The sequence below is a fragment of the Vipera ursinii genome (genome assembly GCF_947247035.1).
Source record: "Vipera ursinii genome assembly, chromosome: 1".
Taxonomy (NCBI): Eukaryota; Metazoa; Chordata; class Lepidosauria; order Squamata; family Viperidae; genus Vipera; species Vipera ursinii.
The window spans coordinates 131,021,022-131,048,460 of NC_139512.1; the positions used below are offsets into that span (position 1 = coordinate 131,021,022).

Here is a 27,439-nt window from a genome sequence, read left to right on the forward strand (position 1 = left end):
TGAGCCAAAAAAATATGACTTCTAAATTATGAACAATAGGTGTCATGGAAATAGTTATTTTTAAAGCAGGGTGACGGGGCAAGCAAATTATATGGCAGGGATAAGCAATAGATTTAGTAGCATTGGTCAGTTTTCATATATATTTTTGATACTGAATTCTCATCAAAAAGGTCCCTTCTACCTTTAGATTATGACAGTGAAATTTAAAACTTGGCAACGAGTTGGAAGCTAAGAGTGGATCTTTGTGGAAAAGGACTGGAAGTTTACCTGTTATGAAAAAGAAAAGATTCCTGCAGCGTAAAGACAGATTCTTGGTGACTACAGAAACTCATCCTTATTATTTGCATGGCAAACATGCAGAATTGACTTGCCATGGCCTTCTGTAGTGTGAATTTTATAAAATTTTCCAGTAGATTTCTGAAGCTCTAAACTTGTTCACTCTTTTTTCTAGCAAGCTAACAAATGCAACATTGGCCTTTAGAAGGTGAGAAGGGCTGCTGTTGTGGGCCAGAACCAGGATTTAAGAGATGAAAACACAAGGAGCGAATGAGCAAACAGTGAAGTAATGGCTATAGGTTAATTTGTAAATGTTCAAGGTAAAAGAATCCAAACCTTTGCACAAGGCCTAGTAATAAATTTCTTTTTAGAATCTCAGCCAGCACTCAGGTACTAACATAGAAGAGTCCAGGACAAAGCTGAAATAGATCATTTTGATCCATCTAGTACAGTGGTAAGAATGGCCTAAGCAACACCATCCCAGGAAAGATCTCTTGCCCTAACCTGGAAGACTATTTAATTTTGTATTTAAACAAGCATTCAATATGGGACAGCACAAAACAAAAATGGCAGCTTAAAACTCCAATGTGAGGAGCAACAAAAATTGATTAAGAATTAAAAGCTTGGCCAAAGCAACTCATCTTTAGGTTTTCTCAACACCCAAAATGTTATGAACAATAAGCAGTTGATAACCAGTGCAGGCTTTCAGTACAGTCAGCATGTCTTCTTTGTCTCTTGCAAAATAAAAGCCTAGTTTTTGCGCTATTTGCAACTTCTGGATATTTTTCACAGGTTATCCTAAATAGAGCACACTAAAATAGATGAGATCCATGAGATTTGAGAAGGATTACAACCAGCTCCATAGCCAAACTACCATAGCCTCGGTAATTTCAGGACAGCTGAAGCTCCAAAAATACTCCCAGAGCATTTAGTTGCAGTGTCATCCCAGGTGTTTGCTTTCTGGTCAGTGTACAAATTCTTCGTTAGGATAATGAGGCAGCCTGGTATGCCCAGGTTTTTAAAGAGCTATTCGCATTTTGTTGTGCCTTAAATTATCAAAAGTATTGGTACAATCATAGATATGTTTTGGAGCTCCTATACAATTCCTGTGATCCATCAGATACTAACAGTCTTATAATCTTGGATCCCACAAGATACAGGTAATCCTCAACTTACAACCACAACTGAGCCCCAAATTTCTGGTGTTAAGTGAATTTTGCCCCATTTTATGACTTTTCTTGCCACAGTTCTTAAGTGAATGTAACCTGGTTGTTAAGTGAATCTGGCTTCCCCATTGACTTTGCTTATCAGAAGGATGCAATTGGTCCTAACATGACCTTGGGACACAACAATGGTCATAAACATGAACCAGTTGCCAAGCATACAAATTTTGGTCACATGATCATGGGGACGCTACAAAGATTGTAACTGAGAAAAACAGTCATAAGTCATTTTTTTCAATGCCGTTGTAACTTTGAATGGTCACTAAATGAACTGTTGTAAGTCGAGGATTACTTGTATTTGACTCCTGTCAATTTAAAATGCTATTTTTTAAAAAAAAAATCTAGGGAATTGAAATTTTTGCATTATGAAGATCTAGTTTCCAACATATGGAATATACTAATGACAGCTAGGCTCACCCAAACGCATAAACCAACATAAATCACATTAAGCTCTAATGACATGTGAATCTGGACTTTGTGTGGAGCCAGTGTCTTAGGAAAGAAAGGGAGATAAATAGCTATTGCGTACAGAAGAAAAGCTTCTGTAGATATTATTTGAGGTGACCTTCCTACAGGGGGAAGTGATAATAAGAATGTATTTTAAATGGCTTACTAAAATGGGAATGGTTTTCTCTAAAAATAACGGGCTTCATCTTTAGCCTCACCAGTTTAGCTTTCTGCAAAAGCGTGCATTGTTCAGAGCGCTTGCACAAGCAAAAAGACAAACATATGTTCAATAATAATAAAGGATTGTTTTCCAGATGTGCTCATGTATCCTCTAAAGATCATTTCACTTTACTCATAAAATCTAAATAAAGAGGGGAAAAACCCGTAAAAAGTTTCAGAGGTGATGCCCTGTAAATATGTTGATGCCGTTGCAAAAAGGGAACAAAGCCAGCTTTTCATAAGGTACCCTTCCCTTATGTCCTTGAAGAGCAGAATGGTTCAGTGTCATCTTTTCAGAAGATTCATATTCCTTGAGAGAATAATTGAAACAAAGCAATAAAGAATATGCAATTAATAGTTTGCTGAAACATAAGAGACTGCTCTTTTCTAGTAAATTATGCTGTCCGTTTTCGGTTTGTTTTACTTGTGTCATGCCTTTAACAAGATACCTTAAAGTCAAACGGCATGAAAAAAAAATCCCCTGTATGTACTTTTTCTTTTAAAGTAGAGTTTGGCTAGTGTATTTAAGCAGGGAATGGGGAATAAGCCATTGTTAGGTGGTTAGAGCATCACATCTTGCTTTACTTTGAAGTTAAGATCAGAAACTGACATAGGAGCAGATCAGGAAGCGACTGAACAGAATGATCACAGTGATGTCTAGTTTAGCCCTCGGCCTAAGAGAGGCCACTCTTTTTCCCAAGCCTACGTCATCTCAACCTTTTCTCAGATTTGTTTGGAAGCCTATAGTTAGTAAAGATTGCAGGGAAATTAGGGTTAAACCACCGGCGCAAATGTTAGCAAGGCCCATAATCTTGATTCTTCCGCCAATTTCTCTCCCAGGGTTCAGCAGCACACTGGTGCTGTCATCTTCTCTTCCAGGATGCTGTAGAGCAGACATGTCAAACACAAGGCCCGGGGGCCGGATCCGGCCCGCGAAGTGGTTTCATGTGGCCCGCGAAGCCATCCTGGAAACAGTGAGGGAACGGCCCCCACTGCCTTGGCCCTGGCCCAGAGACCCTCCTTCTGCCAGAGACCCTCAGATCTGCCTCACTCCTGCCCAGGCCCCCATAGGCACTCTTGATGCAAACGATGTAGAGCTGGCCATGGCCACCCAGTAGGCCATACGCACTCTAGCCACGCCTACCTAGTAGGCCACGCCCACCCTGGCCACACCCACCCGGCCCCTTGAGGGCAACCGCAATGCTGATGCGGCCCTCAATGAAATTGAGTTTGACACTCCTGCTGTAGAGTAAAATTGCTTTGCTTAATGAGCAGCAATAGTTAGTTGATATCACTGGCACTAAGAATGTAATTTACCCTTACCTGCCCCAGAGGACTAAAATTCTCACTTTTCCCATAACTTTGACATAACCAACAGATGACTCATCACCGTCTACAGCTGCTCTTCCTTCTGACCATTTTTTCCCCTGTATTTCCAGCAGCATCACGAGTGTGTACCGGTAGTCCTCACCCGACAACCACAATTCAGCCCAAAATTTCTGTTGCTGAGACATTTGTTAAGTGAACTTTGCCTCATTTTATGACCTTTCTTGCCACAGTTGTTGAAGTCAATCACTTCAGTCGTTAAGTTAGTGACAAGGTTGTTAAGTGAATCTGGCTTCTCAATTGACTTTGCTGGTCAAAAGTTCACAAAAGGTCATCACATGACCCCAGGACACCACAGTCCTCATAAATGTGAGTCAGTTGCCAAGTGTCTGAATTTTGATCATGTGACCGTGGGAATGCTACAACAGTGCTGTTGTAACTTTGAATGGTCACTAAATGAACTGTTGTAAGTCAAGGACTACTTGTATAAAACATTCCCTGTTGAGGAAGAAATAGATGGCAAAGGCTTCTGTGGGAAGCAAACGCCCTACGAAATGTCTATCAGCTGTCCAGCATGAGATCAATTTATCAATGTTTTGGAGGCAGTAAATGCTTGGGATATATACTGACATCAATTGGACTTCCCAGAAATTTATAACAAACAAACGTTAGCCTTCAAGATGCTTTTATTATTGTTGCGATAGGCTTACATGCTACTTCCTCCTGAAATGGGCTGCATACATACTGACAACTCTGTAAATTGTATTATAAGTTTCTATTGTTGCTATTATAATTGCAGAACATAACTCATTTAACTGGAGGGAGATGTTCTCATTTTGAATTTGCATGTTAGATGCCAAACATACGTGTTTATGATCTAGAGCAGCAGTTCCCAACTTTTTATATCCCCCGCACCCCTAGAACGCTTTGATATGTTGTAACTCCTTACAAAAGTTCACAATAACAGCAACCAATTATGCATAGTCACTATAATTTTGAAACTTCTAAACCCAAGTTTTCACACCCCCTGGAATATCGTTTCACACCCCCAGTTGGGTACCCCTGATCTAGAGGAAATGTCATTATATTTATTGGGACTTACCTTTTCCTTTTTTGTAATAATTTTATTAGGGTTTGAAAATACAGAGCTAAAAGATAAATACAAAGTAAGAAGTATCTAAAAAGTAAAGAGAAAAAGCGACGTCCAAAGAGATCAATAAAAAAGTAACAAAGATTTGTAAAAGATGATTCCCAGCCAGACAAATATAAACAACTTCAGTAACTTAACACCATTTCTGAAACTTCAATAAAAAAAGATTTTTTCTTCTGAAGGGCAGACACCAAATAAGCATGCAAAACCTTTCTCACTCCAATGGCTGTTCTTGCGTTTAAGTTTTTTGCTGCTGGTTTGTTTCCAAGCATTAGCTTTTGGTTTGCACAACAGTCCCTACCTCCACAAAAGCATCTTGTAAATGGTTGTCATGCTGGGAGACCCATATAAGTTATGTTTAGCTTTTGTATTTCCCTCAAAGCTTCTCCAGTAGAATACCATTTAATCAATGACACAGTTGACAATAAATACATTGACCCTTATCATTCCACCCAGGGTTATTAAGAATTTGATTTAGCCATTAGATTATGTCTGCTTTACAGGCTAGACCAGACCAGGCACTTCAGAAATGGAGCACCTGAATGATTGGGCAAAGCAACAGCCTCTTCAAAGAGTGATTTTTATTTATCTTATTAAAATAGAAAAAGAGGAAGAGGAATATTTTCTGCCTATTAATATCTAAACAGAAGGTCCTACTAATCCCTCTGCAATGAACTCTGGGTGCCGAAAACCAAGAGTATCCCCAAATTGGTAATATCTAGATTACTGGGGTATTAATTTGACTTTGAATTCTTGTATATATATTCCTCAGACAGTATCATCATTCTTCATTGGCACTGAACTGGTAATGCAAAATTGAGTATAAAGAGTTCTTCACTGAAGTTACTGAGGCAAGCTGCATATATAAATAGAGCAGGAACATGATTTAACAGGAATAACACAATTCCATCTGCTCTTTCGTGTCAGCATCTATGTTTTATCTATTCTTTCTAAAGTGCTCTAATCCTTACACATACTGTTCACATTCCCAAATCCTTTTTTAGAAAGTGCTAAGCATTGACCACACTACTATATAAATAAAAAAATTCTGCTTTTCCAATCATATAATTTCCATAAAACATGAACCAGAAAATAGTTATTGTGGCTTCTGGGTCAGCTCTCAGATTATTACATGTTCTTTGTTGAAAAGCTCTAAGTGGCTTCTTATTCAAGCACAATAATATTTTTTAAAAATCCAACAGCATTTTATCTAAGTGCACAAGAATAAGTGGAATGTGCATCACAATGTTTTTGAATTAAAGCTTCAAAGTGAATCAGAAACTGCATTTAGAATTTCACACAGTATTTTACTGGATGGGAAAAGCAGGAAAGGAGCCATTCTGAAAAATACCATTCTAAAATACTAAGATTTGGAGCTACTGTAGTTGCATTTCATGGATCTTTTTACCAAAGAGATACAAAATTTTCAGCCATGAATCGCTCCCAATACAACACGCCCGATACTAACAGCCACTTTTTTCCTAGGCAGTTGCTGGGTTCGTTGGAAATAAAACCTACCACAGCTACTGTTACAAGCCAGATTCTAAATCCCTATTATCAAGAGAAATGATGGATCTAGAAGAGGGGAAAAAAACCTCTGTTTGTAGAAAATAAAAATCATTGGTGAAATGTGGATGAAGCTGCTTTGCGCAGAATTTGAGGTGGATTCCTGTATTTACATAAAAATCAAAATAGCTATGCCATCACTACCTACTTTCCTCTTTGGAACATATTGGTTGCATACTATGTGTTCCTCTTTGAGGACTTTGGCCTTTTGAAAAGAAACAGCCTTAAAAGTTTACTAGGAGACAGACTACAGAATAGATTTTTGAATAGTAATTGATTTCCTTATTACTTAGTTTCAGGTTAAGAGATATAGTGTTATAGTTGCTACAATCCTATCTGGATAGCCAATCACAGAAAGTTACATTGGATGAAATCTGATTTGTGACATGACCAAATTTTCTTGGTTCTGGTAACACTAGGTTTTTCTTACACCTTGACCTTTATTTTTTAAATAAAAAAGCCTTTACTGCACAGCTAAATTCAGTATATTCACTAGAGGGTGCTGTGTAAACATTTTTGCCTAAGCAAAAATATACAGCAGTTCACAATCATCAAATTTTGCTTCACTCAAAAATCCAAAATTACCTTCTTTAACATATGAGCACAATTAAATAGGTTTATTCAAGCCATATTTTATCTATTTTGTGGGATATGGAGAGAGTTGTGCAGTATTAACAAATATTTGGATTTTCAAGGAAAACAAAAATATGCTTGCACACTATATAGACAACTACCTAGATCTGAATCATTACTTCCATTATCCAAGATATTAAGTATTTTAAACTAGCATTAACAAAGTGCTTCTCTATGATATTCAGGGAGCTGTTTATCCAAAATATTCAATAGCCAAAATACCAGGAAATATCAATTACTGATTTAATTATAATTATTATATTTATTAAATTTACATTCTGCCTAACGCCCACCAACTCTGGGCAGTTCACAAATTGTTAAAACCATTCAAAATAATTAACAGTACAGGAAACTATATGTTTGAAAATACTTTTATTTATTTATTTATTTATTATATTTTTAATTTGGATTAAAGTGGATCAATACAAAAGGCTATCTTTTTTTTCTCATTCTACCTTTATCCTTTTATCCCAAAGATGCTCTGAAAATTTCCCCCATCTTTTGCAGAATTCGAGATTCATCTTTCCATAAGTGATAGGATGCTATTTATCACAAGCTTGAAAATCTACTTCTAATGTTTTGTTTTTGGGTATTTTGCAAAACTTAATTTGGACTCAGTTATTAAGTACATATATACGTAAGCATGCATTGTTCATTTTGCAAATATCTGGTTTCCCCAGTCTCTGCTCCCCACTTGCCCATCTTTTTTACTAGTCATATTGATGTATTTTATTTCCTTTTTTATCATTGTTATTTTACTTGCCCCTTTGTTTACATTTCCTTTTTCTTTTTTATTGCTGTAAGCTGCCTAGAGTAGCCCCTTGGTGAGATAGGCTGCAAATAAACGTAATAAGAATTCAAACAGACAGGCGCTCGCCACATAACACCCCAGACTTGGGAAGAAAGAGCAAGAACAGCTATCACCTGGCTGTTGTGAACCTTTTGCACACTGACAAAATCAGCAAAATTTGCCATAATCTTGACTTTGCATCTTAGGGTCCAGAAGCAATGATTTTATAGTTCCCCAGCATTTATTTCTGCTTGCAGAACCTGCTTTTCAATACAATATTTTTGGCCCGTAGTTCAGATGATCTTCCTGATTAGGAAGTGACCCGTGTCACTGGGGTAAGTGTGTGTCAGATGTTAAGAAGGTACTGGTGTGTTTCTTCTTAAAGAGGCTTTCCTTGAATCTAATTATTTTAGACAACTATCATTCTGATTAGGTCATACAGTTTCAGATATACAGAACCTAGAGGCAATGGATTATCCAATCCTTTTCAGTCAGGATTCAGGCCCGGGCATGGATCTGACATTGCCTTGGCTATGTGTCACAACCTGGAGTGACAGAAGTGTTCCAAGTTGATTCTCATTGATGTTTCATAGTTGACTATGATGACGGTGTCCTTTGGCTCTGCAGCAGTTGTGCTCCTTTCCTGAGCAGGCAGTAATGCTCTCTTATAGTGCAGTGCTCTGGGTCAGAGATGCCAGGGAAGTCCTGACCCAGAGCATGGAGGCTGTGGAGGTCTGGATGAGACAAAACAAGCTGAACTGCAAGATGGCCTTACTGCTTGTGCAAAGACCATCTAATTCTCTGTTGGCTCCTGTTACTACTTTGAACAGTGTGTCCTCCAAAAGAGTAGATCCACAATTTGCACGCCACCCTGCTTGAACTAGTGCAACCATTGCAGCCCTACCTGGAGCAAGAACTAGTGACAATAACTCATGCCCTTATCCCTACCAGAATAGACCAATGCAGCATATTTTATCGGGTTACCTTTGAAGGTCATGAGAAACTGCAACTGATGGAAGGTGAAGCTAAGATAAAGTGGAGGATGAGCAATTTCAATCATGTTATTCCTGCCCCACGGGTAGTGCATTGCTTATCAAAAGGTTTCCAGGTAATCATGGAGAAGGCGGCATTCTTTCTCTTGCCAAATAAGCTCACCTCTGCGAGCTTTCCATAAGGTTTACTACTGAGTGCACCCGTATGTCAGTCATACATGATACTACAGTAGCACATCTAGATATCACTAATTCATAAAATGTTCATCGTTCTGCAAGAGAAATTGGAAAGCTTGCTTGCTATAATCGTATCCTCAAACTGCATAGTGCAGGGGTGTCAAACTGCCGGCCCGCGGGCCAGATGCGTCATTCGGAAACCGCGCCCACCCCATTGCTGGCAATGGCAAAACCGTCCCAATACGTTGCGCGACGTCATATGTCTGGCATAGTGTACTAGAAGAAATCAGTTGGAGAGAAGCCTCAGATAGTGGTAAAATCTTTCAAGAACGTTCTACTGTGCTTCAGTAAGCAGAGATTTTAAACATTTTTTAATCACTGCAAATGTCAATCAGAACCCTCTTCTTGAAATCTGAAGAAATATGAACCCTCACTGAACAGAAACAAATACTTGAAAATCTTCCTAAAGAAAAATACTAGATTTTGAAATAACAGAAAATGAGTAATTACAAATCAATAATATGCTTTTTATAAAGCATATTAACAAAAAAAGTAAAAAATTAAAGAGAATCCAAATCAATGTGGAAAACAAAACATAATAAAGGGTAGTTTTATTAAATATATTTGGCACAAACCTTTTGATCCCTTCTCAATACAGTTAGCAAAAGACATACTAATACATTTATTTTACACAGCTTATGAAAGAAGGGTAAGAGAAGGAAGGCACTAGGAAGATCAAGTGCATGGAAAATATTGACTCCGAGTGCCTACTGATATTAAATTAAGGCACAACTACTCTAAAAGTCTACTATAAAAGTCTATGTTTGTAGCTGCTTATTGTTTTTGGAATGTAGAAGTTTTATCAGTTGGGGGAACTATATTTTACACTTCTCTGAAATGGAACAATGTGCTGATTTACCTTAATATACTAGATTTTCTTTTGAAATAAATATGTAATTACAATTAATCATTTTAAAAGTTCATAGGTTACATGATAAGCCAAAAAAGTTATCTGCAAGTATTATTTCTTAGTAAATAGTAAAGTAGGTCTGATTTGAGGAAATAAACAGATTAAGTACTTTCTAGTATGTGTACTGTAAACTAATTAAATCATGCTTGACAAAATGAGTACCATGATTTTTCAATGAAGATTCACAGTTAAGTATGGTTTCATTCCATATTAATCGCTTAAATATCGTTATGAAAAAAGCAGCCAAGGAGCATTAGCACTTTCTGACAGCTGGGAATAAGAAATATAAAGCTAGCAAAAAAGATTTTTTTGAACACATTGTAAAGGTGACAATGCACTCATTACGCCTCCTTTTCAAAGAAACCTAGATAAATGTACATTATACAAAATCAAGGCAAAGACATGTATAAGCAATTCGTGTTCATATTGCAAATAAAGCCTATTTGATTTCATATTGGTGTTCTCAAATATTCAAAAAGGGGATGTTTTCCTATTAAAAACCAACCAAGAATCAAATGCTTTAAGCTCAGGGATACCGAATAAATGTAAAGTTTATATTAAATAAGTTTATTGAGATCAATGATAGTAGCTGTATGAGGTTTTGAGCTGGCAAACGGAAAACATCTATAAGGAATTCCTATTGGCTTTAAATTGTGACCTCAGAAACATCCCTCATATATAACAAATGAATATCCAAAACCTTTAGTTACAAAGTTTAGGGAGTTTTGTGAGATGGGGTAGAATCTGAGATGTGCGACATATGATATTGTGGAATATTACTTGGGGGGAAAATTTACTTTTGTACCACTATATCTATAAAACAAAGAAAGAAATAATCTTCATCAGCACATGTTTACAGTGTAGGTTACAGTGCTTACTGTACTGTAACTTTTAAAGAAGGGGCATTTGGAAATGATTTACATAGTGTACAAACTTGTGGTACGGTGAATAGTTTGATTAATGTGATCAATGGAGCCAGCCTGGATCATTCCTATAGCCTTACCTCAAAACAGAATTACAAAGTTCAGTTTGCTACTGCATGCAAAACAAGCCACAAGGTGGCCATCAAGAAACAGAGACCGTTTCTTTGTGCCCTATTTTCATCAACACACCAATTCCATGATATAGTGAACGAGGCAACTTAGCATCCATATTCATGCATTTGTGCTTCGGTTCTCCAGCATTTTGCCAAGAAGGACAGTGTTTCCTGGGTCACATCTTGCTGAAACATTCTTTTGCATTTGTCCACACCTGAATTCCCTGGAATAACAAAACACGACAGAAAAAGAAATATCCGTATTTGAATTAAGCATTCAAGTAAACAAGTGATTAACTTCCAGCAACATATCAATGTATTAATTTCTATTAAAATTACCAATTTTTTTTCTGTCATGATGGAAGCATTCTTGCACTCAACATGAACAGAATGTTCTCCATCCTCAAGGAATGACAAACAGATGTCAGAAGCCTACTATAAAAAATACAAGGGCTCTCTTGAGGTTTTCATTAATTTAGGATAAAACCTCATATTTCAATATTTCATATTCTGGTTCTTTTTTTGAAAATCCTTCTCTGACAGACTTACCTTTTTGCACATACTGATCTGCATCACAGCATAGCTGATCAGCGCCTCCTTTAAATCATGGTTCTTTTGCTCCTTGAAGCGTTCAATATCAGCCCAAGCACTTTTCATGAAGTCTCTGAAATAAATTAGAGCAAGCAAGGAACACCTTAGCATAAGACCATCCCCAGGTAAACAGGCTGATGACATGAGTTTATTCATATATTTGAACAAGACAGTGATTCTCCAAATGCTTGCTATTTTCTTGTCTATTAATTACAATTTCTTATATATCCATTTCAGCAACATTACCATCTGCTCAAGATCTCCATTTCCTTAGCCATTTTATTTCCATTTTAGCATCTCCATTTCATTTCAGTTTTGCAATCAATATAACACATTGACTTGAACATTTGGAGCTATATAAATACATTTAAAACAAAACAAAATCGTAACACATGCTTTTCTTATAGCTGGAGTTGTTTCATTAGTTTGTAGGAGTATTCTTGGCAAATTATTGCTTGAAATCTTAATCTCTCCAAGAAATGTTTAGTACTTCTATGACTTGGAATGAATGCACTTAAACTTTTAAAAAAAACAAATCCACTAAATTAATAAAAGGTACATATAAATATATACAATAATAATACTGAACTAATATAACTTTAGATTTAATCATAATTATTATATAAGTGGGAAGGGGCAACAGTAAGAAAAGTAAATGTGACAGAACAAAATGTTTCATTTAACCAGCAATGTCCTAATTTCAAAGAATTGAGCAATACGTCTCCAGGGACTTATTGTTCAACATGCCTCAAGTTTAACAGAACTAAAACTTCACTATAACCAAGGTATAAAACTTGCTAACCATGGAAATAGTCCAATAGCCTCAACCTTCATAGTTTGCATTACAGGATGTACAAAATGGTTTGTACAGAGTTGTTTTTGCCAATAATGGGGTATTCATGAGCACCTGGAACACATACAAGGACACCCATAAAATAATCACTTGCGGTATATACGCAGTGGCAGAAGCAATGGTTACCGGCTCTCTAAGTTCTTTGCTTTAAGCTGTTCTTCTCCATCTTGTATCTGTTCTTCTAGAATCTTTATTTTTACTTCTCTTTGTTCAGGTGTCTCCTGGCCAAAAAGTTTGCTGGTCATTCCTTTCAAGGAGAAAGTTCTTACCGTCTGAAAGAAGTATAATAATCAGGCTGTTTTAAGAAGTACTTGACTACCTTCTAGAAAAACAAGGCATCCAAATTTTTGCATGGAAAATGTTTATATGGGCCGTCGGTTTAAAATATTTACTAAAAATAAAAGGCTTTATTTTTATCCCAGATAAAATTTCTTTCTGCAGTACAATAGTCTCCCTCTTCCTCTTCCAGTGAGTGTACAGCTTCAGGAAGGACACCCAAGGAGCAATGAGAAAGGGAGAGGACCTCCATCTAGCCAGCCATATCACCAAATCAACTCTACCAATTAATGGGATGACAATATCACATCCGGATCAGCTTCATAACCAGTCCAAAAGGAAGCAAGATTTGCCCAGTCCAGATTACTGAATTGAAAACAAAGCATTTAAGTTCCTATTTTGTATTCGTCATTTAAAGCACAAGTCAGTTTATCTTCCAAACCATAAACAGATCAATCGAGAACATGCTGCACCTTACGTTCCATATCCTTATTCCATATTTGGATTGCTCAGTTCACCATGACATATTCTAGCTGCAGCGAAGAGTACTGAAGTCAAAAACCAGGGAGAGACCAAGAAAAAGGCAGGGGTGGCACAGAATATGCTCAGCAGAATTGTTTATAGAATATTTTAAGCTGAATCAATGAAACACTGAATCTCTTTTAGAACAGCATCAGATTCTTCCAAAGCAACAGTAATTATTATTATAAAGTGTTATTATAGAATAAAGATTGTCACACTGTATATACAATTTAATTTTGAACTATGACATATATAGAATTTACTTTTGTTGCCAATACTTAGTGGTGGAATTAATTTTTTTTTAGTTCTGTCCTTTTCAACCATCAAAAATGTTGATAAATTTCTAGCCAGATATCTTCCTTCCCTTCTGCCCTATTCAAAAGACCATTCTCATCAGCATGTAAAGTCTACCTTGCCTTTCTGCACTTGTTTACCAAACTTGGTACCTATTACATGATGGTATATATCATATTATTGTACAGCTGAACGCATGTATAATAAGTTATTAAGAAGAGCTGTATCACATGAACTATACAGCACATTTTTTATCAAAATTCATTGAGTGTCTTCCAAGTTCTTGAACATACAAGACTGTTCTATACTTTCTTAAAATATCTGAAAAGATTCCTCCCTGTTGCAAGATTACAAAAATCCTGCAGCTTATTCAACAGCATATGAAACACTCTTACAGTAGTCAAGAAATAGACTTCTATTGATGAATAGCATTAATCACTGAAATGCATTATAGAAGTGTGCAACATGCACATACTTCATATAATTGCTTTGCTGACAGGAGACTCATAAAACACATATACATACATACACACAGAGAAAGAGAACTTCATGAACCTCTTATGACCAAGCTATATATTAATGCCATGTTTCTTAAGAATATGATTCTAATTTTAGACTTTAGAAAATAAAGTGGGTAAATGAAGGGATGGATAGACAGAGCCAAACTTACACCTGTTGCCAATTCTTCACACTGCTGTTTCTTTGATAGGAGATCCTGAGCAGCCATTTCAAACTCATACTGCAGCAGTTCATGCTTCCTGCAAACTGTCCTGAAAATAGTTAATAAAAATTATAAATGAAACATTCTACTCATTAATCCAAATCTATGTACATTCAGAAGCAGTAAGAATGATTTTTTTAGTCCCAGTCTAGCACTTAAAGTGTGATTCACAGATTACAGGGGGTCTCCCAAGACCCGCTCAGGGGTCCACAAAATCAAAATTTGTCAAATATTGAAGATATTTGTAAACATTTAAAACAATATCAACTTTCTTGTTACTTTGTTAAAAATAGTTTATGAAAAACATTTTATGTTAATATCTAATGGATTTAATACTGTTATTTTATGTGATTCAATAAAGAAATATTCTATGAAGGTGCATTTTAACTTTTAATGTGATTGTTGTTGTTATTAGTTGCTAAGTCGTGTCCGGCCCATCGCGACCCCATGGCCAACGTTCCTCCAGGCCTTCCTGTGCTCTACCACCTTGTGGAGTCCATTTAAGCTCACATGTACTGCTTCAGTGACTCTATCCAGCCACCTCATTCTGTTGTCCCCTTCTTCTATTGCCCTCAATCTTTCCCACCATTAGGCTCTTCTCCAGTGAGTCCTTCCTTCTCATTAGGTGGCCAAAGTATTTGAGTTTCAGCTTCAGGATCTGGCCTTCTCAAGAGCAGTCAGGGTTGATGTCATCTAGGACTGACTGGTTTGATTGCCTTGCAGTCCAAGGGACTTGTAGGAGTCTTCTCCAGCACTATAGTTCAAGGCCTCAATTCTCTGGCGCTCAGCCTTTCTTATGGTCCAACTTTCACAGCCATACATTGCAAATGGGAAGACCACGGCCTTGACTATACACACTTTTGTTGGCAGGATGATGTCTCTGCTTTTTCATATGCTGTCTAGATTTGCCATAGCTTTCCTCCCCAGGAGCAAGTGTCTTTTAATTTCTTGGATGCAGTCCCCGTCTGCGGTGATCTTGGAGCCCAGGAAAATAAAATCTGTCAGTACCTCCATTTCTTCCCCATCTATTTGTCAGGAATTGAGAGGGCCGGATGCCATGATCTTGGTTTTCTTAATGTTCAGTTTCAAGGCAACTTTTGCACTCTCCTTCTTTACCCGCATCAGGAGGCTCTTTGTTCCTCTTCACTTTCTGCCATTAGAGTGGTATCATCTGCAAATCTTAGGTTGTTGATATTTCTCCCAGCAATCTTAATTCCAACTTTTGATTCATCTAGCCCTGCCTTTCTCATGATGTGCATATAAGTTAAATAGGCAGGGTAACAGTATACAGCCTTGCTGGACTCCTTTCCCAATTTTGAACCAATCAGTGGTTCCATGTCCAGTTCTCACTGTTGCTTCTTGACCCGCATATAGGTTTCTCAAGAGACAGATAAGATGGTGTGGTACTCCCATCTCTTTAAGAACTTGCCACAATTTGTTGTGATCCACACAATCAAAGGCTTTAGCATAGTCAATGAAGCAGATGTTTTTCTGGAACTCCCTAGCTTTCTCCATGATCCAGCATATGTTGGCAATTTGATTTCTACTTCCTCTGCCTCTTCGAAATCCTGCCTGTACTTCTGGTAGTTCTCAATCCACATACGTAATATGGATATTACATATTTAATGTGATAAATATCAATAAATATAACTGTTTGGTTCGAATTGACGAGGACTCAGAGTGGTTAACACTGAACGAGTTTATTGAATACACAAAGTCAACTGTCAAATGTCAAATGTTGCAACCCTTTTATAGAGAAAGCGTTTGAACTGTAACCAATACAAACAGTCTGTTTTCCCGCTCCTTGGTTGTGGCGTCCAATGATTGCACCTTATTTTCCCGCTTTAAACCTTGCAAAGCTGCACAGTGTTTGCAATCTCTTCCATGGCTTATTGCTAACTATTTACATACACAACACCCCTTACCCCCCAGTTGGTGTCATTTCTTTACAAAATCCATTAGGTATTTTGGTGGCCTATGTATTCTAGAAGGGTATCTGTTACTTTGGCTGCTAGGGACCCTTCTTCCTGGTTGACTGCTTGGCTGCTGGTTACCATGCTGGTTACTACTAGACCTGGGCTCAGGGTTACTGGCTTCAGATGTACTGCCTTGTGTATTAGGTTGTGTTTGGGATTCAGTTGTCACTGGCCTACTTCGCAGGGGTATTTCCCAATCAATTGGACTGAATTGTTGTTGATGGGCATCAGGAAATATGTCATCTTGCCCAACCACTACACCACTTTCTGGCCTAATGTTATCTGTACTGTTTGCCCTTACTGAGCTTTGGTCCCCCTCAGCTGGCACACACCCACTAGATCTTTTCCTCAGCTGGTCTATGTGTCTTTTACAGATCCTATTCCCTTCCCCCTCAATGATGTATGATAGGGGACCTAAGATTTCAGTTACCACCCCAGGAATCCATTTATCCCCTTGGGCGTAGTTCCTGGCCCAAATCAAGTCCCCCACTTCAAATGTTCTGTTAGGAATGTCTAATTCAATGTTTGGTTGGAGTCGGTCAGGGTGTAGTCTGTCCAACTTGGTCAAGATTTTCCTTCCCCACCTCATTTCAGCTGGACTTTTCCCTGTAGCCGAACAAGGGGTTGTGTGTTGAGCCAACAAGAACTCAGCTAGTCTCTGATGCCAGTCACCTCGAATGATTCTTTTAAGCGCGTCCTTCGTGGTCCTCACGTTCCTTTCGGCCAATCCGTTGGTGGAGGGGTGGAAGGGTGCAGAAGTCTTATGCTTAATCGAGTTGGCCTTGAGGAAATCCTGAAATTCAATAGATGTGAATTGTGGCCCGTTATCAGACACTATTAAATCCGGCAACCCATGAGTGGCAAAGAGGCCCCTTAATGCCTGTATTGTTCTGCCTGCCGTTACTGAACTGACCGGTACTACTTCTAGCCATCTAGAGTAGCTGTCGACCACTACAAGGAACGTTAACCCCTGGAAAGGTCCAGCGAAGTCAATATGAATCCTGGACCAAGGATTCCTAGCTAGCTCCCATTTATGTGTGCGGATGTGTTGTTGTTCAGGCCTGGAACGTTGGCACAGATGGCAATTGGCAACGCATTCCTCAATGTCTTGGTCCAATCCTGGCCACCACAAGTGACTCCTAGCCAGGGCCTTCATCCTTACTATTCCGGGGTGTCCCTCATGCAATTCAAATAGAATAGCTGATTTGTGGATTTCTGGAATTACTACACGAGTTCCCCAAAGTAAGCAACCCATATGAACTGATAGTTCATCTTTCCTTCTGAAAAATGGACTGTATTTTACGTCCGGGTTGGCGTTGGGCCACCCGCTCATGACCCAGGCCATTACTCTCCTTAAGATGAGGTCCTTATTGGTTGCCTCAGCTATGTCTTTAGCAGTTAGGGGCAGATCAGGAATATCTTGTAGGGACATTACTTGTCCCACTGGGGCAGGGTCCTCCTCTGTTGTGCTAAGGGGCAATCTGCTAAGAGCGTCTGCATGACCCATGTCCTTACCTGGTCGGTATTGGAGGGAAAATGAATATGCTGAGAGGAAAATGGACCATCTCAGCATCCTGGGAGACATAATTTGGGGAGTCTGTTTATCTGTGGTAAACAGTCCCAGCAGGGGTTTGTGGTCTGTCAGTATTGTAAAGTTCCTGCCATACAGGTAGTCGTGGAACTTTTTAACTCCTGCCACTATGGCTAAAGCTTCCCGGTCAATTTGAGCATAGTTCCGCTCTGCCTTGGTTAGTGTGCGGGAGTAGTAAGCTATGGGTCTTTGCATTCCCTGGGTGTCTAAATGGCTGATTACTGCCCCAACGCCATAAGGCGAAGCATCGCACGCCAGGTAGATTGGTCTGTTTTCTATAAAGTGGGTTACAGTTGAGCTACTGGAAAGGATATCTTTTAAGGTCTGGAAACTCGTTTTGTGCTTGTCTTGCCAATGCCAAGGGGTCTTCTTATCTAAAAGCCTGTGCAGTGGTTCTGCAATGGCAGCCTTATGTGGCACAAAAGTGTGATAAAAATTTACCAAGCCTAGGAAGGCCTGTAGCTCAGCCTTGTTCCTTGGTTCAGGCGCCCCTTTTATTGCTTTAATTTTTTCAGGGGTAGGGTGGACTCCGCTTTTGTCAATCCTGAACCCCAAAAAATCAGTGGATTTAACCCCTATGCTACATTTTTCCTTTTTTAATTTTAATCCAGCCTTTCTAAATCTACCCAGTACCTGTTCCAGTCGCTCTACTAACATTCCTTCATCTTTTCCAGCTATTAGGACATCATCAAAGTAAGGGCATACTCCAGGTATGCCCTTTAAGGTCCTCTCCATCACTTCTTGAAAGATGCCTGGAGCTGCTGCAATTCCAAATTGCAGTCTGTGGACTCGGAACGCCCCCTTGTGGGTAACAATTGTCTGTGCCTCTGCCGCCTCTTTGGAAACAGTCAACTGTAAGTACGCATGCGCCAAGTCGAGCTTGGCGAAGATGGCGGCGTCCTGGATTGTGGCGAGGACCTGCTTCACCGTCGGGACCGGGTAAGCATGCTTTTTCATTCCAATGTTGAGGGTCGCTTTGTAGTCGGCGCAGATCCTCACATCCCCATTGGGTTTGAGGGGTGTGACGATCGGCGTCTCCCACAAACCGCCCTCGACAGGTTCTAAAACTCCGAGGCCTACAAGCCGGTCGAGCTCGGCCTCGATTTTTTCTTTTAAGGCAAAAGGTACCCTCCGGGCCTTTAGCCTGATTGGATTTACTGAGGGGTCTAGGTTAAAATTAATGGGGGGCCCTTTGTACTTGCCTAGAGATCCATCGAATACGTCTGCAAATTCTTTGCAGACGGATTCGAGGGTCTTATTTCTAATCACAGAATTTATTCCCCCTATCCAAATTCCCAGGGCAGGAAACCAATTAAGCCCTATTAAGCTAGTCCTATTCCCCTCCGTAACTACCAAATCTAAGACCCCCTTAAACCCCTTAAAGTTTACTCTAAGGCTGGTCTTTCCTTTTACGATTATTGGACTTTTTTGGAAGTCCATTAATTGAATATTTGTTGGACTAAGTGGAATTCTTTTTCCGCTTAGTTGTTCAATTTTCTCCAGGGTTTCAGTGGAAATTATCGACACTGAAGCCCCAGAGTCGATTTCCATTCTGCAAGGAACCCCTTGCAGAAGGACTGTGATTTTTAATTTTCCGTCCGGAAAATTGTGCCCCCTTCCCTGCCGTTTCCGATTGACTCGGGCCACCTCCCTTAGGTTTGGAAATTTCGCCCGGGATCTAGGGGTCTCCTTGCCACTAGCATTGGGGGTTACCTTACCCTCTGGCCACACATCGACTTCATTCAGACGGGAGTCCCGGACGCGGTTTCTGCAGATGGCCTGGATGTGGCCGGTCTTGCCACAAGCCCTGCACTTGGCGGTGCGGAATCGGCAGGAAGCGCGGGGATGGTTGCCGCCACAGCTGCCACATCGGTTCTGGGTGTCATCTTTCCAAATCGCCTGGAGACTTCGGCGATCTCTTCCTCCCACTGCTGATCCACCTCCCCGCAGTCCACATAGCCCTCTTGGTTAATTTCAGGTGCTGTTGCCATGCTACTGTGGGGGGGGTCGCGATACCCGGTTGACTCATACGTTAGGAGTTCGTCGAGCACTTCCTGTAAATCGCCGGTAGGTTTGGCGATTATTCTATTTTGTAATTGTTCATCGCGTAAGCCCAGCACGACTCTGTCCCGAATCCTAATTTCTAAATTATCGTATTTGCAACGTACTGCGGCTTCCCTGACGGCAGCGACGAATTTCTGTATGGACTCCCCCGGTCTCTGATTTCTCTTCTCGAAGATGCGCCGCCAAAAAAGTTCGGACCTTCGGGGAGTAAAGTGAACCTTTAGTTTTGCAAGGAGGTCGGCATAGGGCACGCTGGAGACTGGTTGTGGCTGGCACAGCCCGACAGCGACTCTGTAGACCGGTGTGCCGCAAATTGTCAAAAGTGCCGCCGCTTTTTTTCGGTCGTCGGTGATTCCGTTCACTAACAGGAATCCTTCGACCTGACCAATGTATTCTTCCCAATCTTCGGGGAAGTTAGGGTCAAATTCCTTCAGTGACCCGATTTGCGCCATTCGGAGAATTTTTTTTCCTATTCTGCCGCGGCCGCTCAGTTGACTGTGACTCGCTCTGACTTTGCCGCCTTCACGACAATTCTTCCTAATCTCTGGTCTTCTGTCAATCCCACCTTCGTCGCCAGTTGTTTGGTTCGAATTGACGAGGACTCAGAGTGGTTAACACTGAACGAGTTTATTGAATACACAAAGTCAACTGTCAAATGTCAAATGTTGCAACCCTTTTATAGAGAAAGCGTTTGAACTGTAACCAATACAAACAGTCTGTTTTCCCGCTCCTTGGTTGTGGCGTCCAATGATTGCACCTTATTTTCCCGCTTTAAACCTTGCAAAGCTGCACAGTGTTTGCAATCTCTTCCATGGCTTATTGCTAACTATTTACATACACAACAATAACCCATACAAACAAATGCTCTTTGGGGTTCCTCCATAATTTTTAAAAGTGGAAAGGGATCCACTTTTAAGAATCACTGCTCTAATCCATGTGAAAGGGAACCATCTGCAATAGAGAACTTCTTATTTTATAGAGAACCCTAGAAAATTGAAGTCCTTAATCATATGAATGTCCAGAGAAAGAAAGGAGACCCTCTTTTTAACACAAAGAGCTACATTATTTTTAAAAATAAGATTTTAAATATGTTTCATTCCAAATTTTAATCATCTCATTTGAGAGCGGCTTTTCTCCCAATGTTAGATTAAGCACACAAAAAAAAATCAAGCATTTCCACATTTACAGAATTTTCTGCATTGTAGGTATACAAAAATAACATATTTCAGCACACAAGTGACCAAAAAAATCAGAAACATTAGGATCAAAAGTTCCCCTTTACTCAAACTATAAGCCTATTTCAAGGTTACGAAGAAAACATAATTTCCACACCATGTTTGCATTTTAGCTTGAACCAAAAACAAATCTTCACAGCCTGTATATTTTGGAGTCATTTCTGGCTAGGCATATTTCAGCAGAAATATAACCTGGGGCATCATCGATTGTTCCAGTTTCAGAAGAAGCAAAATCCCAAAGCAATTGTACAGTTGCAAGAAAAAGTATGTGAACCCTTTGGGATTACGTGGAGTTTTGCATGAATTGGCCATAAAATGCGCCCTAAACATCATGTAAGTCACAACAATAGAAAAACACAGTCTGCTTAAAATAATACTACACAAACATTAGCTGTTGTCATGTTTTAATTGAACATAACATGGAGACATTCACAGTGCAGGGTGGAAAAAGTATGTGAACCTTTGGACTTAATAACTGGTTGACCCTCCTTTGGCAGCAATAACCTCAACCAAACGTTTCCTGTAGTTGCAGATCAGACCTGCACAACGATCTGGAGTAATTTTGGACCACTCCTCTTCACAAAACTGTTTCAGTGTAGCAATATTCTTGGGATGTCTGGTGTGAATCGCTCTCTTAAGGTCATGTCACAGCATTTCAATCGGGTTGAGGTCAGGACTCTGACTGGGCCACTCCAGAAGGCGTATTCTGTTCTGTTGAAGCCATTGTTTTGTTGAATTACTTGTATGCTTTGGGTCATTGTCCTGTTGCATCACCCATTCTCTGCGGAGCTTCAGTTGGCGGACAGATGGTCGTACGTTTTTCTGCAAAATGTCCTGATAAACTCTGGAATTCATTTTCCCATCAATGACAACAATCCGTCCAGGCCCTGAGGCAGCAAAGCACCCCAAACCATGATGCTCCCTCCGCCATGTTTTACAGTGGGGATGAGGTTTTGATGTTGGTGTGCTGTGCCATTTTTTCTCCACACATAGTGTTGTGTGTTTTTCCCAAACAACTCAATTTTGGTTTCATCTGTCCACAGTATATTTTGCCAGTAGTGCTGTGGAACATCCAGGTGCTCTTTTGCAAACTTCAAACATGCTGCAATATTTTTTTTGGACAGCAATGGCTTCCTCCGTGGTGTCCTCCCATGTACTCGATTCTTGTTTAATGTTTTCCTTATTGTAGATGTGTCAACAAAAATGTTAGCATGTGCCAGAGATTTCTGTAGGTCTTTAGCTGACACTCTAGGATTCCTTTACCTCATTAAGCATTATGCGCTGTGCTCTTGCAGTCATTTTTACAGGACGACCACGCCTAGGGAGAGTAGCAACAGTGCTAAACTTTCTCCATTTGTAGACAGTCTGTCTTATCGTGGACACATGAACATCAAGGCTTTTGGAGATACTTTTGTAACCCTTTCCAGCTTCATGCAAGTCAACAATTCTTGATCGTAGGTCTTCTGAGAGCTCTTTTCTGCGAGGCATGGTTCACATCAGACAGTGCTTCTTGAGACCAGTAAACCCAAAACAGGTGTGTGTTTTTAAAGGGCAGGACAGCTGTCAGCAACACATCCAATATCATCACACTGATTGGAGTCAAGGTTGGCTCACTCCTGGCTCCAATTAGCTCTTGGAGAAGTCATTAGGCTAGGAGTTCACATACTTTTTCCACCCTGCACTGTGAATGTCTCCATGTTATGTTCAATTAAAACATGACAACAGCTAATGTTTGTGTAGTATTATTTTAAGCAGACTGTGTTTTTCTATTGTTGTGACTTACATGACGTTTAGAACGCATTTTATGGCCAATTCATGCAAAACTCCATGTAATCCCAAAGGGTTCACATACTTTTTCTTGCAACTGTACACTTATTTTAAGCTGTGAATAAGGCAGGTCCTACCTCCATGTCTTCAACATGACCATATCAGCCTGCCCATACTTGGTCTTCCAACAATCTCCCTTCCATCTATTGGAATGTTCTGTTGGCCTAATTTATCTTCTGAACATCTTACATTCTCCTTCCCCTGCTTTCCTATAGCCACTCTGCCTGGTTCATTCGATGAAGAATTCCTGACCCTCTTATATCCTGATAATCTTGATTTCAAGGCCGCTTTGCCATAGGTATCTGCACACAAGTTCAACTTACTTTAGATATTTGGACAAACACTTGCGACACAGCTGTCAGAAAAGCTAAATATTTACTAAATCCCAGGTTCTAAAAATTCTGTAGTAACTTTGCAAAACACCTGCAAACCATTACAGTAATTCCAGTCAGTTGTAAATAATTGCCTTTTCTCCCCCCAAAAGCACAAATCTGTTCAAAACATAGCAGAAGGAGCATAATTTGAGCCTGTCAGTATCAGCCTCAGTATAAAAACTCAAGCTTTATCAGAAAAATCACAGCATATGTATTAATTAACATGCGTACCGAAGAGCTTCTGCATAAAAGAGGTATTCTTTCAGCTGATCTGCATAGTGTTCTTCTTCCTCTAGTATATCATCAATAGAAGCTGCATACCTGGCAGGAAAAAAAGAAAACCAACTCGCATTCCCCAAACTTGATCAACGTTGCAGGAATATTTAAAAATATTTTCATTAGGCCTAATTAAAATGACTTAGTAAAAGCATACATTTTCTTTAAAGACAGAACCAAAACTGATACAGAAGATACAATGTCTCAGTTTTGAAAACCTTTCCAATAATTACTACAGTAAAATATAAATTTTGTAGTGGGCAAACATTTCTTGCTTTAAAAAAAAGTTTTATTGCAATAGAGGAAAATATTTAAGAAAAAAATCATATTTATTTATGCCACCTAGGCATACATAGTGATCAAATATTAGAATATATATTCTAATATTATATATATATATATATATATATATATATATATATATATATATATATATATATATATATATATATATATATATATATATATATATATATATATATATATATATGTTTTCTGAGGTTTTCGCGGGTGCCTGTATGTGGATCCTTGGTTTTTCGGGTTTTTCCCGGGTAGAATTAAAGGTGTAGGCACAACGTTTCGACGGAATCCCATCCGTCATCATCAGGCTTCTGCTTCCTTCTTCTGGGAGAAGCATGTGGCTGTTTGTTCCTCTTTTTTAAACTGCCAGAGGGGGTGTGTTCTGTGGAGGTGTGCTCTGATTGGGTAGGGGACCAAGTGTGTTCTGATTGGGTGGGAGTGTGTTTTGAATGGTGGGTGTGTTCTGATTGGGTGGGGGTGTGTTCTGAGTGGATGGGCTGGTCTCAGCTGCCAGCTCCAGACCTGAGCTGGTGAGTTGTGCTGCTTTTGTTCGGCTTCGTGTTTGTGAATATATATATATATATATATATATATATATATATATATATATATATATATATATATATATATATATATATATATATATATATATAATATTATGGTGTGGCCAGGAAGAGGACTGCATCTTGCCAATTAGAAATAGTGTCTCAATTTGTTGCCAGTTGTGGTTTGTTTCATAATTTCTTCATTGTCTTCTAAGATCACCCCAGCCCTGACTGAAGCAATATATAATACAAAGTCTATCCTCATGATTGTTGTTTTGATGCAACAATAGTAGGATGATTCCAGAAGCCCCATAATTTCCTAATGGAAAATGGTATTTATTTTATTTTTATTTTATTAAATTTCTATACCGCTCTTCTCCCGAAGGACTCAGGGCGGTGTACAGGGCAATAAAATGCAACATACAAAAGTTAAAAGAAAATTAAATTAATTAGCCCTAACAGTGCTGTGGAATTATCTTCCTCAATGACCAATCAGGAAAAGCAAGCCCTTGGGCATTAAAAAAAAAACCAAACTCTTGCAATATAGGCCAATAATAGTCTATAAATGCAGCAAACTGCCAAGTGAACCCTATGTTACGCTCAGAGTTTTTCTGGAAAAAAAGCTCCTTTTAAGGCCATAGTAGTCTACATCTCCCCAAATTAAAATATCAAATAAAATGAATATTTAAGAAACAAATTTGTAGTTAAGTAGCATCTATATAATAGAACAAAGCTACTGCTATCAAGTAAATGAAAAACATCAGGTCTGCATTACATTATGTTTTATTCTACAACTTTCTGGCATGAAAACTTAAAAGGAAACCTTGGAACAGCACCAGCCTCTTCTATAGTTTCAAAATAATAATATAAAAGAAATCCCTTTTAGTCACCAGGGACTTTTGGGGCTACTTAATGCAACATATTTTAAAACAGCCCCAACCTAAGAGCCCATGAAATACAGCACAGCCCACACTGCTACTCTCCCCTCCCCCCCTTAATGTGCTCATCTGGTTTCCATCAACTCTAATATAGCCAATACTTACACATCCATGTGATGACCAGCACTCTGAAGCCCATCCCCCATCTCTCTCTCTATTGCGCTCCATTCACTAAAAGAAAAAGAGTTAAATAAGAAACAGCACTGCAGATTCTACTTCCTGTTTTGGCAACACCTAAGTAAAATAATAAAAATTTATTTCCCAATACCTTTTGAGATCACTAAAACAGAAAAAGTTTGCTTTGGGTTTATTTGCAATATATCATCTAATAATTTAATAACTTAAAATTCTAAAATGAAATAGGTACTTCTCCATTTCATTAGACAAGGACAACAAGGCAGGGAATTTTTGACTGATCAAAGCTGCTTGCAAGCTAAGATAGTAAATAGTAAAGGATGCTGTGAGTAATACATCAGTAACATCTGAAAGGCCACAATTATTGGCCTAGAAAATTACTAGGCGCTCTACCCAGATGGTAAGAGACCACCCAGAAAGAGTGTCAAATTGCCATCACACTGAAGAATTATGCATACTATCTTGGCATTTAAGCCATACACACCTAAAGACACAACTAAAACCAACAACATCTGCACAATTATATTGGTGCCATTTGTTCTTTTTAGATATTAAATAGTTTATGTCCAGAAATAACATTCTGCTACATCACCCCCCACCCCCACCCCGCTTTCTGGCAGAGAAGAGAGCAAATCACTTCATATGCAAAAATGCAGGATACAATAAAATAGCTTTACGTACAGCCTGTCATAGATTCAAGTTAATAAATGTTTTAAAATGATCTAATACAGGTAGCTTTATTCTGACTCAGACAGATTTTGAACAAGACAAACATTGGTGGACTTAACAGATTCTTCTTGCTTCTTTACAAGGTGGCTGGAGGCAAGAAGAGCAGTGAAACTTTTTTTTAAAAAAAATAATAATTCATGGATTAAAGCATTTAGAAAATAGATTAGCTATATAACAGGAAAAAGGTGGGAAAAGATACAGTGGATAAAGAACAAAATATCAGCAAATAAAGGATTTGCAAGAATAATAAAAAATATTTAACTAAACATATAGAACTGGGTTAATATCTAAAAGTAAGTAAAAATCTCAATAGAAGTTTAAACATTAATAATGATGTTACCAATGCTGGTCATTGTTTCAAAAATAAGTGCCCATTGTTCTTGACAGTTTTTTTCTTTTTTTTTTTTTTGTTTTTTCCCCTCCTTTCCTTTCCCTTTACATCAGGGGTGTCAAACTGCCGGCCCACAGGCTGGATGCAACATGGCGAAACCGTGCCCACCCCATTGCCAGCAATGGAAAAAAAAAGTCGCGATACGTCGCAACACGTCACGTAAAATTGCGAATTTGACACCCCTGCTTTACATGATTAAGAAGAGCAGGTAATCTCAAATACACAGAGGCAGGTGGGCTGGGGCTCTTTACAGGCAGACAAATACGAAATTCTCAACTTTGTTTCCCCCTTCCGTGAGTAACTGCATTTCATACTCTCACTAACAAACTGCCAGCACAGCAAACAGTCTCAAATACTGCTTTTCAGCAATTTCTACTGGCAGAAAAACAAACCCCAATTTAAGTTACATTTTTGTTTTAAATGAAAATAGCAGGCATAAAGAGATGAGGAGGAGAGAGGGAGGGAGGGAGGGAGGGAGACTATTCACGTTCCAATTAAGCCAAAGGAGCCTACACAAAATGGTTATCTTTGGTATACAGCCCAGGATATAGAGATCTCTAACCCAGGAAACCGACTTTGGCCTACGCTTACTAGCCATCTGATCTCTGCCCATGGCCACGCCACGAAAAACCACCAAGAGGCTGAGGCTTCTTCTCTAGGGAAACCAGGCAAGACAGAAGCCAACTGGCCCAATTCCATCAGTCTGTGAAAGTACAACTTTTCCAACGCTTGACGTTCTCATTTCTGATTCACAATTATGGTCCATGCTGTAGTTAGAAAACACTAGGGATGTGGCAAGGAATAATATTTTGTTACCTGTTCCTAACTACTCCAACACCATTTCATATCTTCTTAATGGCTCATCTATCTGTGGCTTTCAAATTTTGGCTTTTTATTGCTTCAATCATTTCAAATGCTCACATAACATTAAAAAGTTGGGTGTCAGTCTTCAAAATATAAAGGGATGATTTTACAAATAAAGTGTGTTCTCATGT

At 39.0% G+C, this 27,439-nt stretch overlaps 1 protein-coding gene across 3 annotated transcripts in view; it reads right to left on the reverse strand.

The window, feature by feature from the left end:
• Positions 1–9,162: 9,162 nt before the first annotated feature.
• The window catches only part of SNX4 (sorting nexin 4), a 37,009-nt gene continuing 18,732 nt past the window's right edge, over positions 9,163–27,439 (reverse strand). The window contains exons 9-15 of one of the 3 annotated variants that reach the window (XM_083353680.1): positions 25,295–25,360; positions 23,362–23,451; positions 14,012–14,111; positions 12,376–12,521; positions 11,355–11,469; positions 11,145–11,237; positions 9,163–11,029 (exon numbers count right to left, since the gene is read on the reverse strand). In XM_083353680.1, coding sequence (XP_083209806.1) covers positions 10,982–11,029; positions 11,145–11,237; positions 11,355–11,469; positions 12,376–12,521; positions 14,012–14,111; positions 23,362–23,451; positions 25,295–25,360 — 658 coding nt within the window. In that variant the 3' untranslated portion in view covers positions 9,163–10,981. Of the gene's footprint in view, positions 11,030–11,144; positions 11,241–11,354; positions 11,470–12,375; positions 12,522–14,011; positions 14,112–23,361; positions 23,452–25,294; positions 25,361–27,439 lie in introns of all 3 variants that reach the window. The other 2 variants (XR_014491327.1, XM_083353681.1) reach the window with 2 other exon arrangements.